The sequence below is a fragment of the Xiphias gladius genome, chromosome 15 (genome assembly GCF_016859285.1).
Source record: "Xiphias gladius isolate SHS-SW01 ecotype Sanya breed wild chromosome 15, ASM1685928v1, whole genome shotgun sequence".
Classification (NCBI taxonomy): Eukaryota; Metazoa; Chordata; class Actinopteri; order Istiophoriformes; family Xiphiidae; genus Xiphias; species Xiphias gladius.
This window is the reverse complement of record NC_053414.1, coordinates 19633204-19649516: the sequence shown is the minus strand read 5'-3', so window position 1 is coordinate 19649516 and position 16313 is coordinate 19633204. Positions and strand designations below refer to the sequence as shown.

At 40.3% G+C, this 16313-nt stretch overlaps 1 protein-coding gene across 2 annotated transcripts in view; it reads right to left on the bottom strand.

Annotated features, from left to right (window-relative positions):
* The window catches only part of rhbdl3 (rhomboid, veinlet-like 3 (Drosophila)), a 60060-nt gene that overhangs the window by 13319 nt on the left and 30428 nt on the right, over positions 1-16313 (bottom strand). For both annotated transcript variants that reach the window (XM_040146424.1, XM_040146425.1), the window contains 3 exons: positions 12920-13078; positions 5164-5388; positions 4097-4245 (listed from right to left, as the gene is read on the bottom strand). In XM_040146424.1, coding sequence (XP_040002358.1) covers positions 4097-4245; positions 5164-5388; positions 12920-13078 — 533 coding nt within the window. The remainder of the gene's footprint in view (positions 1-4096; positions 4246-5163; positions 5389-12919; positions 13079-16313) is intronic.

Genomic DNA, 16313 nt, shown 5'->3' with positions numbered 1-16313 from the left:
ACGATAAAAGCCATGCGTGTCAGCTGCAAATTTACCCAAATCTGCTCACGGCTTGTGTTTCAGTGGGATGACTATAAGCGAGAGATAGCTTGTTCACACACACAGACACACACATATGCACACACACACACAAAAACACTCTGTGCGCCCTTCATGGCTACAGAGTCTTCCAGCCAAACCTCAGTCAGCAGCTCAGACACATTCAGATGTCACAGCAGAATCCAGAAGAACAGCAGCTAGCATGCTCCGCCCTCTCTGTCTCTCTTTCTTTCCATCACTTTCTTGGTCTTGATCAATGTCTCTCACTCACTCGAACCACTTTCCTCTATTTTCTGTCTCTTTCTGAATTAAACTGTCATCTCTGTTTCGCTGAAAGAAAAATGACAGAAAGAAAGAGAGAGAGAGAGAGATGAATCTTTCTGGAGCCTCCTTTTTCCTCCATTCGACAGTTTGACGGACTGATTTGGGGAATGCAGTGTATCCTGATGGTACATTCTGAACAAAACAACAACAGGAAAGCACACACACACACACACACACACACACACACACACACACACACACACACACACACACACACACACACACACACACACACACACACACACACACACACACACACACACACACACACACACACACACACACACACAATTCCCCCAACATGGACAGGAAAAAACAAGAAAAGGCCAATAATCTATTTAGTTTAGTCAGCCACCTCAACTACGATGCCAACATAGAGGATTGTTCCTGTGATCGGACAAACAGTGGGTCATATTGATTAGCTGGGAGAGGCCTGTCCAAATGCACAAGGACAACTCTACACCAGATAACAGCGGCTATCTCTTTCTTTACTGCTAATGAGGCTGCGAGAGATGGTCTCCACTGTCAGGCAGATCCGTGGATACCCATGAGAGTTCCTATTGTGACCAGATGAACATTGTCTTTCAGGGCGCTCGACAAAAGCACTGTTTGACCTTTTCCTTTTTTATCAGTGGCTCACCAAACTACAGCTGAACTTTACCACTGGTTTAGTTTACTACACACTTCAAGCCCTAAACTCAGTGAAACGTCTTTGGACCACCGTTCAAAAAAAGGCAGATTATTGAAGAAACATACTAAATATTAAACTATTATAAAAACTACATCAGGTGCTAAGTGTCAACATTCAATCAGCACAGATTGTACTGCAATACTATCCTACAAAGAAACGTTTTACTGCTGCTTTTTGCTGTTTAGATTCATGGTTTCATGGTGCACAAAGTTAATCTTCCTGAGGCTTTCACAGCTGCCACAGACACACTGTTTGTGTGTGTGTGTGTGTGTGTGTGTGTGTGTGTGTGTGTGTGTGTGTGTGTGTGACAGAGAGCGAGAGCGAGGAAATAGAGAGGGAGATTCTGCATGCATAATTCTCTACTGAGGGATGTTTTGGGGCCAATATTTACACTCTGTTTTAGTGTTGAGACTTGGGAAGGATCAATGCTGCTGAGCTGTTGACAGGATTACATGGTTTGTAGATGTGTGCGCGTTGTGTGTCTGCATGTGTGTGTGTGTGTGTGTGTGTGTGTGTGTGTGTGAGAGAGACAAAGAGAATGAGAGAGTGTGTAGACAAAAGTGAAATTTGGAAACGGTGTTATCATTCAGTCACAAAAGCTTTTCAAAAGACAGTGTCACTTTTAATGATGTGAGCAGTGAGTACTGAGCAGTACATCAAAAAACTGTGCGTACTAACGGATAAGTTGATCAGGGAGCAAACAGTGTTATGGGTTTAATTCCTGTGCTTGACTTTTGTTAAAGGTCATTTCATTGTGGCACCAATGTTTTCTGTCACTGTTTAGTGAGTTACAGCTAAATAAAGACAGAAATATTATTTCTGATGTTACACTAATCATAACATTTGGACTCTTTCCAGAGTGACATGAATGCAGTTACTTTGGGTTACTCTGCCTCTAAAACCCAGGGTGTTAGGTCCTTCCAGGCTTCTGTGGTTTTTGCTTGCTTTTTTCTTGTCAATGTTTTCTTTGTTTTCTGTTTTATTTTGAAATTGCTTATCTTTTGTGTCTATAGTTATTTTACTTCCTGCCCTTGCGTGTTTCCTGTCTTTGTGATTGCCTGCCCCGCGCCGACCACTTTCACCTGTTCCCAATTACCCGTACCGTCTTTGTGTATCTAGTCTCTGTGTTCCCCTCATTCTTTGTCGGTTTGTCTGTTTTTGTTCCTGGAGTGTTCCCTTGTGTTCCTCGTGATAGGACTCCTGTTGTTTGTTCCAGTTTGCCTGCCTGCCTTTCAGTTCATCTGCCTGGTTATCCAACCGTCTGCCTGTAGGCATTGTTTTCTTCATTAAAGTATCCTCACGGCGCCTACCTGCCTGTGTGTCTGCGCTTGGATCCTCACTGCTCCGAACACCAATTGTGACACAGGGAATATGAATTTATTTGGACAATAAGTAAAGGATCATTATTCCTATGACATAACAAGAATGGGACACTTTAATTATGCATGTTGTACAATGCACATTAGCTGTCCCTCGACCCCCTTGTATGACTTTGAATGCAGAGAAGTGGAAAATGTGACTGCGTGTGCTTCAGTGTGACTTTTTAACAAACCCAGCAGGTGAACCAATGATCAATACTCTATAAATAAATGGCAGTACTGGGGTCAGTTTGTGTGCATAAAACATAGAGAAACCATCTTTTGGCACAAAAATCTAAAAATCCTATGGTGGAGTTATTATAAATGGAGCTTTTTTCCTCATAGTCGTTTCATTTCTTGAACTTGCTATCATGTACAGCATCTGCCCCACCTTCGCTGGACCCGTGTACCAACTGGTGAATGTTAAACAGCCCAAACCAGCAGCAAAACCACAGAGAGATTTAATTTGTGATGAGGCCGTGTTCTATTTCAACAAAACAGCAATCAGACTTGATGAGGCACGTTCAAACACAATGTATTTTTACACATCAGCACATTAGTGAGACCAACTAAGCACATAGAGACATGACATGATTATAGAACCATGCAAACGTTTTTAGAAACATGTCACTGATGTTTCCATGTCAGTACTAATTTCCATGTAGACTGGCTTCATTGCCACGTATCTTTTTTTACACAGCTACTTCCCCAGGGGACCTAAATCATTTCAGTATGCTCCTGTGTGATCAGTGCATGTTAAACATCCCACCTCGCTCCATTCATCCTTTTTACTTTGTCTTTTCACCTCACACTGTCATCCCTGCTACTGTCTTTTCCCAGAACCTCCTAATTAAATTACCCTTTTATTAGTACTCACTATTGCCTGAGACTACATTTACCCAGAAGGGTAATTAAACCTGGAAGACCTGACCTGAACTGATAATAAAAGAGTCTAGAGAGGGGAGATGAGGAGATGTAGGCTGAAGAAGTTCTATTAAATTATCTGTCACTTGAATCTCGGTTTCTTTTTGCAAAGGCGAGCGATTATGAAGATAAATGTTCCCCACGCTCCGATATGACAGCAGCATTGCAGTATACACATTACACCAATAATCCAATAATAGCTTGTTTGAGAATGTGATACTTTAAGTATGACTTCACATACACTGAATTTACTAAATATTTTGTACTATATCCTAAGACTCAGTGACTGAGTAGGAACTCTTTAGAAAAATGCATGTCACACTCCCATCTCCTATTTCTGATCTTCATTCTCCTTTCATTAATCTCATTCGCTCAGTGTGTTTCACGGAAAGGTAATTGCACATTGTATGCACACAGTGATTGAAATTATTATGTAACAAGCTCTGGCTCACTTCAGTCTTTAAAATGCCACTAACCCAAACCACCCAAGGCATCACAGATACACTGAATCTCTAACTTTAGTTTATTACAATGTTATTGAATCGCAGTGGTGCTACACTCTTTCCCCCTTGATCAAAATCCTGACGTGAACAAACTTTGGTGGATCAGATCATGTCACGTTAAATGTGTCATTAAGGCATTTCCAACATTAAAATTTTAGATGCCGACAGGGTAACAGAAGCCTTCAATTGTGCCCTTAAGAAATGCAGCAGCATGTATTGCTTGTAATTAGAAATCACATAGCAAGATGTGAACTCACCCAGTGTGCATGAAACTGTAGCTGAGATACCTCCAGGCCTGGGCTCGTAGCTGGGGATGGTAGGGTAAGGGGCTCTTTAGGAATGACGGGCTGGACACCTGAAGGACCACGCGGTCCAGCTGGAACCCGTAGTACATGAAAACGGCTACCTGGGAGAGCACAGAGGGACGGACACGAGGTGAGTGATTTCAGGAGGGATTATATTAGTATACACACCACAGGAGTACAATGAAATAATGTTCAGAATCATAAAACAAGTTGATCTGGTAAACAGATGAAAGCTGAACACAGACTTTGAATTTGTTTCTTTATTCATATTCAAGAGTTATTAGTCAATTTACATCAACTGGGAGAGTAAAATCAATCCTTGGCTCGACAAGCCATTGTCAAACTTCTAAGATTTTCTTGACTATTTTAAAGTAGTTTGTCTTATCTAAACATCAAATATCAGACTGAAGTCTCTCTACAAAACTTTTTGTAATTTGTGCACATAATGATTTTTAAGAATTGACGTTTCTGAAGACAACTGCAATATATCATGAAAGAGTTTCTGTTACTTATATTATTACTAATTTAAAGGCACCCTGTGGAGTTTTCTTGTGACAAACTCGTGTTTACATTGAGTGTTCTCACCAAAATATACTGCACACATCCTTGAGGCCGAGCAAAAGTGGTGAAAGAATTTCCATCCTCTAAATATTTGCGAAACCCTTTTTTTTTTTTTTTTCAATATTTTGAAACCGGCATTGTTTACACCCATGTTTACGTTAGCTAGCTACCTCTTCTTTCCTAACTCCTGGTGGTACATTGCTACATCGCTTCTTGCTGTGTTACTGCACTAAACCATAAGCAGGATTGAGTGAAACAGAGGGACATCGTATCATAACTGAAAAGGCCAATCTTTGAGGTAAATGCCAGTTTAATTTACTATCACATTGGACAGTTCATCTTCTCTTTTGTGTTGTATGGTTTGCATGCACTACACATTTGGATTGCTGCCTGCTGCAGTTGGTATGAATGTTTATTCAATCGCTAACATGCTCATACTGTTCATACAAACAATTTACCTCAGCAATGGTGATAGCCAGGATGAGCAACGGCGGGGGACAGTAGGTATAGCTGTCAAAGTACCACTTGCGGTCAACCTCGCGGGGAAGTGTCTCATAGGCAACGTGTCGGACCAGCCGTTGAGAGAGCCCCAGGCCGACCTCATCTCTGAGACTGCAGCCTTTGAGCTGCCTGCTCCCCTGCAGAATGGCCCTCCGGAAACTGTTGGAACGCTTGTTACTCATCTGGACAAAGGAGGCAGGAAGAGAGGAAAGTGATGGAGGAGATGAAAGGGAGGTACAGGGAGGGAGCGGAACAGGAGAAAGAGGGAGGCAGAGGGAAAAGTAAGGGATTTTTATCATCTATTTTGTAATTTTTATGATCATTAGTTCAGCAGCTTCAGTTCAGCTTTACATTAATCATGCTGTTTATCTTCAAATTTGTCATTTTATTCAACGTGTGAACACTTCATGATACTTTATTCTGGAATGTTTATTCATAAAACTACTCAATGTCGATGTACAACTAGAGCCTCAACACTTTGGGTAGAGGCCACACATACACCGATCCTTCTCAGCCCAGCACACTGACAGATCCCTCCCACCTCACCGTGGCAACAGAGTGCCTGTATCATCACCTGGCAACCACGAAACCCTTCTCTTTATCCCTTTCCGTCAATGAAGAGTTCATTTCCAAACATATATTTGACCTTTTTTGGATGGGAGCGGAGCTCACAAGTAGTTCATAATTCAGAATCACAGAAATCAACTCACAGAAGATCTTTTCTTTTTAAATCTGATTAAATGACTTTTCTGGTCAAAGGCACTGTCATGTATTTTGATTTATTACATTAAACTTTTATTATTTATTGCATTATTGCATTGCATTTATCAATCTCCTAGCACAGGTGTCCAATTTTTCAAACAGTGAGCCTCTCATTTTGAATATCTTCACACACTCATAAACTATACTTCTGCCACAAGAGTGGCAGAAACTACCAGCAGACAGGTGCAAGAAGCTTCTAGATGGATACAAGAAACGTTTTGAGGCTGCAATCGTTGCCAAAGATTGTATTTTTCACAATCATGGAAGTAACCTTCAGTAACCTTGGACATTATATTAAAATATTTTGATCATACAAAAATGGTTAATTTGCATTTATCTCTGAAGATATTCTAAATTCTGTACTTAAAATACAGGGATGTCAATAATTTCAAACAGGACTGTATATATTAAATCAGTCTATACATTTTACTCTAGCACACATTGTGTAAATTAATGCCGGAAGAAATATTTGTACTTCTGTGAATGATACAAAAAAAAAAAAAAAAAAAAGTGAAACAACAACATGGAAAATATTACTTATACTCAAGTAGGGTATCCTATGGACATAAATGATGTTCATATCAATTAAAAAGTTAAGTTAAAATTTTAAAAAAAATGTTGTCACATTTAAAAGCAGCTGAGACAGCCAGGAAACTTTTGCCTTTTCTTTGCATTGATGGTAAACAGGTTCTGTTTTATCACTGCTGTAGCAGTCTCAGCTTTCTGCCTAAATCACTGCTACATCGAAGCATGGTGCCTTTTATTGCACTGGTTGTATGTTTTCTCTCCATGATGATGAAATGACTCCTGTCCCACTTGTCTCCAACAGTCTCTTTCCCTCTCTCTGTCTCTCTATCTCTCTCTTTCTCTCCTTCCCCAATCTCCTTCTTACACTGTTCTGTTTATGTCTCTCTTCATAACTCAATTTTACTACTGCGGAAGCCCAGATGTGTCAGTTAGTAAATGTAATTTCAAGTAAATAAGGATAAGTGAAAGTGTTTTCAGCCAGGGCAGAGATTGGCGAAATAGATAAATGTGATGTGGCAGAGTGGCTATTGGCAATAAAAGTAGCAGGCGGATGTAAATATTGCAACTTCTAAAAGCTACAAATTTCAAGTGCCCCAAAATGTTAAATGTGTAATGAAGCTTGGATTGATGTTTATTCAAACATACACACAGACTTGTCAGAGTTATGAGGAACATTCTGGTTTAAAGATGTCAAACTTATCTGTGAACAAATTGAAAACAAAGGTACATATCTCAATTAATTTCAATTTGATTGAGTTGAAAAGATATGTACAATAAATAAAATAAAACAGAACAAAGAAAATACTATTAAGAGGACAGATGTAAAACCAGAACATCAATAAAAACTCTGTATGAACAGTTGGCTGATGGCTCAACTACCACTGTTTAATGAGACTTCTATCTCTGCAGGGATCAATGTTTGGAGCTAAACTTCAGAAAAAGCCAATTATTTCAGTGTTAGGTTTTTATGTCAGGCACAGAGAACTTTGGGAAAATGATTACGGGTTACCATGGCCACTTCCAGACCGCACACTAAAGCAAGTGCAAGCGCACACACACACACACACACACACACACACACACACACACACACACACACACACACACACACACACACACACACACACACACACACACACACACACACACACACAGACCTCCCCCAGGCAACCGTGCTCCATAAAGACAGTACATTCTTCGTGGGAAGTGACTGCAATTCCTCTCCTCTTTGTACGACACAAAGACTGACGTTCTGTCTGTTTAACCACTGGCAAGAGGAGAAGGGAGAGGGGAAGAGAAGAGGTGACAAATGGCTGTTCGGCCATCAAGAAAACTATTGCACTGTTTGGTCGATGGAAATCACAGTCAGATGAGAGGCACATAGTAGCTCAGAGAAAGACGGGGGTGGAAACAGACAGAAAGAGAAGGAGACAACTGCAAGAAGGAGATAGAGGAAGATGAAAAATTGTGGAAAAGAGGGACCAAAATACAGAGTAAACACTAGAGTAGCAGTGTATTATCTTTATCACAGCAATACATTCCATGGCAAAAAATGCGTGGAAACCTGAGTGTTACACTGATATAGCATGTCATTGTTGAAAATTGCATTCAAAACAATGGAATAAGTGGAATTAATATGCTGCTATGGCAGCCTCCACTTTCCTGTTTATGGGGTTTCTGCAAGATTTTAGAACCTGGCTGCAGGGATTTGCTCCTGTTTAGTGTTCTGATCGAAAACAGCCCTGTTTTACATAAAAAAAAATTTTTAAAAAGGAAAAAAAAAAAACGCAGAGTGATGCCTTGGTGGGAGGAGTGTTTTTTTCAGGTAAGGTGAGATCGTGAGGTACAATCCAGAAAGTCCAGTAAAAAGCTATCAAAGCTACAATCTTTTTATGTTTTACAACATTTGCCAGGTAAATAGTAGAAATTGAGCAATGACATTACAAATGTCAAAGTAAAAAGTAATCTACCAGGAATTTGCTCTTGGACTATTTGACTGGCCAGTGCAGTGCCTTGCTGAATGATGTAGCACTGTGTAGTGGCAAAGACATTGTTGTGGATTTTTTTTTTTACTGGAGCCCTTTGCTTTGGCACCAACAGGAGTGGTCCCATTCCAGTTAATGAATGGGTTTGATGTCTGTCTGAGCATGGCCTTAGTGAGTTTGGGCACTGATGTTGGGCTGGCTTGCAGTCACGATCCAACTCATGCCAAATTGGTTGGACGGGGTTGAGGTCAGGGCCCGGTGCAGGACAGTCAAGTTCTTCAACATACAACTTATAATGCCATTTCTTTACAGATTTGGTTTTGTGCACAGGGAACACTGTCATATCTAAACAGGAAAGGGCCTTCCACAAATCACAAAGGTGGAAGCACACTGCCTAACACATCATTGTATGTTTAAGCATTAAGAGTTCCCTTCATTGGAACTAAGGAGCCTAGCTGAAACCATGACAGAAAAATCCATAAATAAAAATAAAAACCGAATCAGGCATACACAGCCCAAAACAGGACAGGACAGAGTATGTGAGTGCAGTTTTACGCCCGAGTGCAAATCCATCATGATCATTCCACATTTTATCCCACTGGGAGAAAAAACAGAGCAGTTGAACCTGTCTGTAGATATTTTGGGAAGTATAAACCTATTACTGAGCCAGTTTCTGTCCAGGACAGTCGCAGTGTACGTATGAAAGAGAGTTAGACAAGAGGAGACGGATGGACAGAAAGAAGAAAGTGAAAGGCACAGATAAGGCAGGGGCAGTGGGATAGGAAGAGAGACAGAGGTAGAGATAAAGACTGACAGAAGATGGAGGGAACAAGAGGTAAAGGGAAGAGAAAGCAGCGATCTGAATGCTGACTGTGACGAAGCAGTGAGCAGGCAATTACTGACAATCACATTGATGTGGTGCAAAGGAGAGATGGCGTGACAAATAAGCCCCTTACAGTTTGTCTCTGTGTGTCCTGACCCTCCTCTCCTGCTCTTTTTTTCCTTCTTTCCTTCCTTCTCTGGAGGCAGAACGGCTGGAGAGATAAAAATGTACCAACAGAAACCAGGCACTGCCAATTAACCTGGCAGAAGAATTATAACTCTCTCTCAAGTTCCCATATTGGCTTTGACCCTTTGATCTTTATCTTACAGACCTGCCCTCACATGACTGCCCTGGGAAAGTCTATTATTTTGTGTTTACATTCTTCTAGATATTCACATCATATTTACAAGGTTTTTCACATAAGTGTGGGTACACGTGCAGAAATCCTTATAGATAACATTAAACATTTAGCTTTGTTTAACTGCCTCCTGAAAAAGAGGTGTACACTATTACTTTCAGTGCCTGAACTAAAGCTATCACTTTGTTTGCTCTTCACATAACCTGAAATCCAAAGTGGTATTCATTTTGGGATTCATTGTAGGGGTAAAACTAATAATTTTTTCCCATTAACATTTAGACTCTTGCATACAGTATATATATTTGTTGTTTATTCCATCATAGTGTGGTCAATAAAATGTCAAAAGAAGTGAAAAATCTCCCATCACATTTATAAGAGCCCAAGTATGTGTCTTCAAATTACTTGTTTTATCCAACCAAAGGCTCAAAACCCCAAAATGTATACAAATCGGCATATCCTCACATTTTAGAGGCTGAAACCAGTGAATGTATGTTATATTTCCCTGTTAAATTTATTTCACCAGTTTAACATTATCAAATCTTCTGACAGTAAACTTTCTGTCAATCGACTAACTGATTTATTGACTAGTCTTTTCAGCACATTATACTGTATCTTAGCATAATCATGAACACAGTGGATATAAAAAGTCTACACAAAGCCTAATGAAACTGATGGTTTTTGAAATATAAAGACAAAAATAACAAGTGTATAAATTTCAGACTTTTTCCATCTTTAATGTCACCTATCAACAAACGAAAATCCAGAGGGAAAAAAAAGTTATCAGGAAAATAAAAACAAAAAACAGACCGACAACATCCTCATCTCAAAAGTCTAACTAATACTTTGTGGAAGCACCTTTTGCATTTATTACACAAGCAAGTCTTTGTGAATAAGTCTCTATTAACTTGCGCATCTAGACTTTGGAATTTTATCCCACTCTTCTTTGCAAAAAAGTTCAGGTCCTTCGGATTGCGAGGGGTTATCCACTGCACATTTCTCTTTAGGTCATTCCACAAGTCTTTGATTGGATTGAGGTCTGGACTCTGACTGGGCCATTCTAAGACTTTGTTTCTTCTTTTCTGAAACCATGCCTTGGTCAGATGGATGTCTGCTTTGGATCACTGTCATGTTGGGATGTGAAATTCCTCTTCATCTTCCGCTTTCTGACAGAGGCCAACAGGTTTTGCGCCAAAATATCATGATATTTGGGGCTATTAATTATTCCATCTATCTTGACAACAGCCACTGACCCGACTGAGAAAAAGCAGCCTCAAAGCATGGTGGTGGTAGCATCATGCTTTGAGGCATGGTGTCAGTATGGTGTTCTTTGGATGATAAGCTGTATTGGCTTTGCGCCAAACATACAGTGGCATCCAAAAGTCTAAATCCACTTTCAAAGGTGTGTGTAGACTTTTTGTATCCACTGTACATGTCACTTTATTTTTTTCTTAATGGATTACTAGTATAGTCAATAAGGTGTTAGAAAAAAGGGAAAAATGAACGTTACAATTTGACCATGATCAAAGGTGATTTCCAAAGTATTTAATTTACAATTATATAAAAGATAGAAAAGCAGCAAATCTTCACATTTCACAAGGTAGAACAAGTGAATGTTTATGCTCAACTAATCGATTAATCTAGTCTAAACTAACTGTGTCAGCACTTATTCATTCACTACAGAGCATATTATCATAATCATGAATACATGTCACTTCTCTCTCTCTTTATTCCCTCCCACTCTCCCTTTATTGCACTCCGTGTTTAGCTTTTGTTGTGGCTGCCTCGGTGATTGTAAAAACCACTGTGAGGGTGGACACAATAGCAACTAAGAAAAAAAATGTGAATGTATATTTAAATGCACGCACCCCATTCCTCTCTGTCCCACTTCCAGTGGCACACCATGACCCCACAGCCTGTCACATGACCTGAATGCACCAATAGAAAACCAACAGGGAAAAACCCTGTGACACTTTTCCAAGCTTCCTACGGGCCTCATTCCTCACCCACTGTATCAGACAATAAACAGCTCTGAAGAACAAGATTAAAAAAGGAGGGATGGACATACTCACACTCACAGACAATGAATTCCCTGCAGTCTCTACAGACGCAGTAGTGTGAAAATTGTTGTGACCCGGGTGTGACTGGCAATGAGTGCGGCAACCAGCTACAGCCAATGAGAGCGCAAGACACGGGGTAAGATGTAGAAAAAAAATCCTAGCTCACGCATGGTATCATGTAATTTCCCGTGTCACTAGTAGTTTGGTCTGTTTGGAGACCAGACAGACTTGTTGGGGATTCTTCCTGGTGAAATATCTTGTAATTTGTGACCCCCTGTTGCTGATGATCATGTAGTGCGCAAACCATAACAATTTCAAGATTCCCGATTACAAGACAACAAGCTGTGCAGTGTGAACAGTGCAGCAATCTGATGACTTTGAAAGTAATGTAGTGTGTAAGTCTCAATTCTTGACTATGAGGCCCAGGGTGAAGAACCAAGTCAAGCCAAAGTCCTAAACTTTGTGTTTCAAATCTTAAACAAGTCATTATGCGCCCATTACCAAATTTAATGTCATTTCATATCGTTTCATTTTTAAACTAAGTAACACTTAATATAGTTAATTTACAGAGATAATGACTGACTTAGTTTGTATTCATTACTTTTAAATAAACTTTATAACATTTGAGGACAAAATAATCAAGTGTGTCGTGGTGTGTTTATCCTTTGACACAGTTCCCATCATCTGTGATTTTTTTGCAGGTTGCCATCTGTTTTTTGTTGCCCACAGCAGAGTCTGTTTAGTCGAATGTGAGAATCCGAGGCGTCATCTACATTTTGTAGGTCTACACAGCCTGCACCTAAACTTTTTCACCTGCTTGCAAAACTTTCTTTTTTTTTAAAACACAATGTTTAATCTTTGGGCTTTTGCAGAATATCCTTGTCTTTACAAGTTAAAAAGTCTAAAAGGTCCAAGTGAAGTCACAAGTTGTTTGTATTAAAGTCAAAGTTAAGTTGAAAGTTGTTTTTTTTTGATTCTGGCAAGTAAAGTCTAAAGTAATCAGCTTCACGACATCTGGGTTTTCGAACATGAATTTCGATAGAGCATGCAAGAACATATTGGATGTACAGCATATATTGATACTGAAATATATCTAAACATAGATTTAAAGATACAGTGCAGCAGAGGAGGTCGGAACAAACTATCGATATCCGCTAAACACTTATATCAGTGAGCCTATGAAAAGTTAAAACATCTCACCAGGTTCACAAAGTCCTGGTAGCAGATTTTTCCATCAGCGTTGCCATCAGCGAGGGCCAATAGGACTTCTAGTTTGTGGGGGTCAAGCTCAGAGCCGTGTGTCGCCAGCAGGTCCCTGAACCGCTCTGTACTGATGAAGCCCGAATTCTCTGGATCATACTGCAAATGAACACACACAGACAAAGCAAGATAAGACTTTCATTTTGTAATCCGTCCCACTAAAATAATATGGAAAAAAACAGCAAAAATAACTTGAAGCTAATTCAAATGGCCCATGGTAATTTACAGGCACAGCACACAGTATATTAATGAGCGCCAGATACAAATAGACATGTTAGGAGTTCATGAACGGTCAGTATCCCCCCATGCGTCATTTTCTGTGCAGCCAAACACCAATAGCTCAAAAAAACGTCAGGAGTGGAGTGGTTTTGTCATCGTTTGAGTGTCTTGTAAAAAAGCCATAACTGCTCCAAAAAGGCCCAACTGTTGAGATATAGCAGTAACTTTTAACAGCTCTGGATTTCAGTTTGAAATGACATTGAGTGCCGCATTTAACGACAGACTTTTTTGGCTTATTCACAGCCAGATCAGAGGATGCCTGATCTGAAAAACAACAGATATTCTGACAAAACCAAAGAAAATTAAAAAAAAAGAAGGAAATTCAAAAGACCTTTGAAGCAGTGATTACTTAAGCACTTAAATGTGAAAAGAGCTCTGCACGTTTCTCCAGCTTTGTTAGCCCTGACATTGTGGTCCCACACACTCTTTTCTTTGCCTTGCTCTTGATAGCTTGGGAATTCAAATCTTAAGTGGCAATTTAGAGTGAACCTGCCAATTAAAAATATACAAATATAAAAATATATATTTACACTTTGTTTGTGTTTGGAGCTGTGAACTATACCCAGGAGAGCCAGAAGCCACAGAGGAGGCTTGCTGATTGCTGAGACTGAGTGAGCAAAGACACTTCATTATAGCCTTCTCTGTTTCTTATGGAATAGACTGCTGGCAATTCTGCCTCAATTGCCAAAAATCAAGCTGCCCTTCATCCCCTAACATAAGGATAAAACAGGTTCCAGCTGTGTGTCAGTATTTGTCTGTTCAACTGACGACAAACTGACCTGGAATATATGACAATCCAGGACTTGAATGTTTGATTTGAATGTCAGGTTGTTTGTGAATGTAGGCAGAAGACAGCTGCTGTCTCTCTGTCTCAATGCGCCTGTGTGTGAGTGTGTATGCATATGTAACTGTGTGTTTTTGTGTATTTGCAAATGTATGTGTGGAAGTGTAATAATTTCTGTGTGTGTAAATACAGTGCATTCATGCATGGAGATTTGACATTCAGACGATATGAGCTGATTCAAACACCCCTGAACCACAGATAGTGACCATGTGCGTGCGTGCGTGCGTGCGTGCGTGGGTGTGTATGTGAGTGTGTTTTTGCCATATGCCAGTGTTGGCAGACGCTGAGTAAAGCCAGGCTGGCAGCAGGTGCTCTGTGTTCCACCAAATGACAACAGAGAGAAGAGGTTTTGGCTCTGCCTCGTGTTGTTTTTCTCCATGTTACCTAACAGTGATGAGGCAGTTTTTCTTCCCTGGTAAGACTACAGTTGTAAGTACAATCTCCACTGAATGCCCTCTTTGAGATACGGCTGTAATAACCACTGCTCATACAGCTCAGGTGAGGGCAGATTAGACTACAACACATGCGGAGTCACTCACAGGAAGACACCTGCCTTAACCAACACCTCCATCACTCCGGTTACAGGAGCAAACCCTAAGCAAAGGTGCAAGAGGTAGAAGAGAAAGAAAGAGAAGAAGTATTTTGTCCTGAGTGCACAGCCCAAAAGTAAAGTCAAAGGCTACGTCCAAAATAACTCTCTCTGTAGTACATAATGGACTATATTTATTGTCTGCCATTTTATTTGAGTGTCCTTCTCTCTGAGCATGAAATTTATTTTCTGTATAATGCCCTCAAAAATATATACAGCAACCCCACAACACCATGTGTCACATCTTAGGGATGAAAAATTACTTCTTGGTGATGACGCAAAATGATGGTGATCTGTAAACTCTCCAAAATGTCCATTGAGTGTAATGCTGCAACTATCAGTCAAGTCAAGAATTAGTTGATCAAAAATAAAATAATCAGCAACTATTTTGGCTATCGGTTAATAATTTCAGTCATTTTTCAAGCAATAAAATGCAGGGAAAAAATTGCTATTTCCAGCTCTTCAGATGGGAGAATATGCTGGGGGGGTTTTTTCATACATGTAGTACATGAATAGCAATGAAATATCTTTGGGTTTTGGACAGTTGGTTGGCCAAAACAAGCAGTTTGGGCTGTGGGAAATTTTGAGGGGCATTGTCTACATCGTATAGATAGAAGGATTAATTAAGAAAAAAAGGATTGGCAGATTAATTGATAGTGAAAATAATCGTTGGTTGCAGCCCTTTCTGAGTGTCCACTATGAATGAGTGAAATACTTTGTATACTCCTATTAAACTAGAGAATATTTTCACAATGACTTGCACTACTGAGTCCAACAGGCACATAGCCCCCCTTTCCCTGGCATATGCACATCACACAAAAACATCTCTCTCTCTCCTACACAGACACACACACACTTGATGCAAAAAAGTAAATTCTACTTTACAGGAAGAACTAACCTTCTCTTGCAGTAAATCAGCCAGTTTCTGCCGAGGACATTTTGTCATGATGAAGTAACGTCAGCCAAAGCCAGTTTTGCCACACAGTGTGTGAGCAAAACAATATGTTGTGTGTGTGTATGTGTGTTTGTGTGTGTATGTATGTGTGTCCCTGTCATACTGTTTGTCCCAAGCTGTGCAGGGTTATTTCCAACCTAGACGAAAGGATTACAGTCCAATCCAAGACCCTCAATACACACCTCCCCCATCTCCTCGCTCCGCCCCACGCAGAACACCCCCTTTTACCCTACATTCATCCACCTCTCCTTCACTTTCTCCCTTCACTTTCTCCCTCTAAAGCAAACATGCAAGCTCCCTCAGAGGAAAAATAAATACTCAAATACATTTTCCCATTATCTCTTCTATTGTCACTCCCAGACACAGGCAGCCATACATTATTTTCCTGACACACACAATCGCTCCCTCGCTCCACTTTACGACACCACGGGCTTCATAGTTGAGTGAGCCCTCTATGAAGTCAACAGGCTGGTTGCTGGGGGGGAGCTGCACAGGGACACACACTCAACAATGGGCCTCCATTGGCAATTTCATGCAAGGTTTACCCAATCCCTTCACTCCAATTAGTGATCATTTCCTTTTGATGCACCCAGAGGTCCATGCCGAGAAGGACATTATATGATACAAGAACAACTCTCCATCCAAGACTCCTCAAGCTTTACCACAA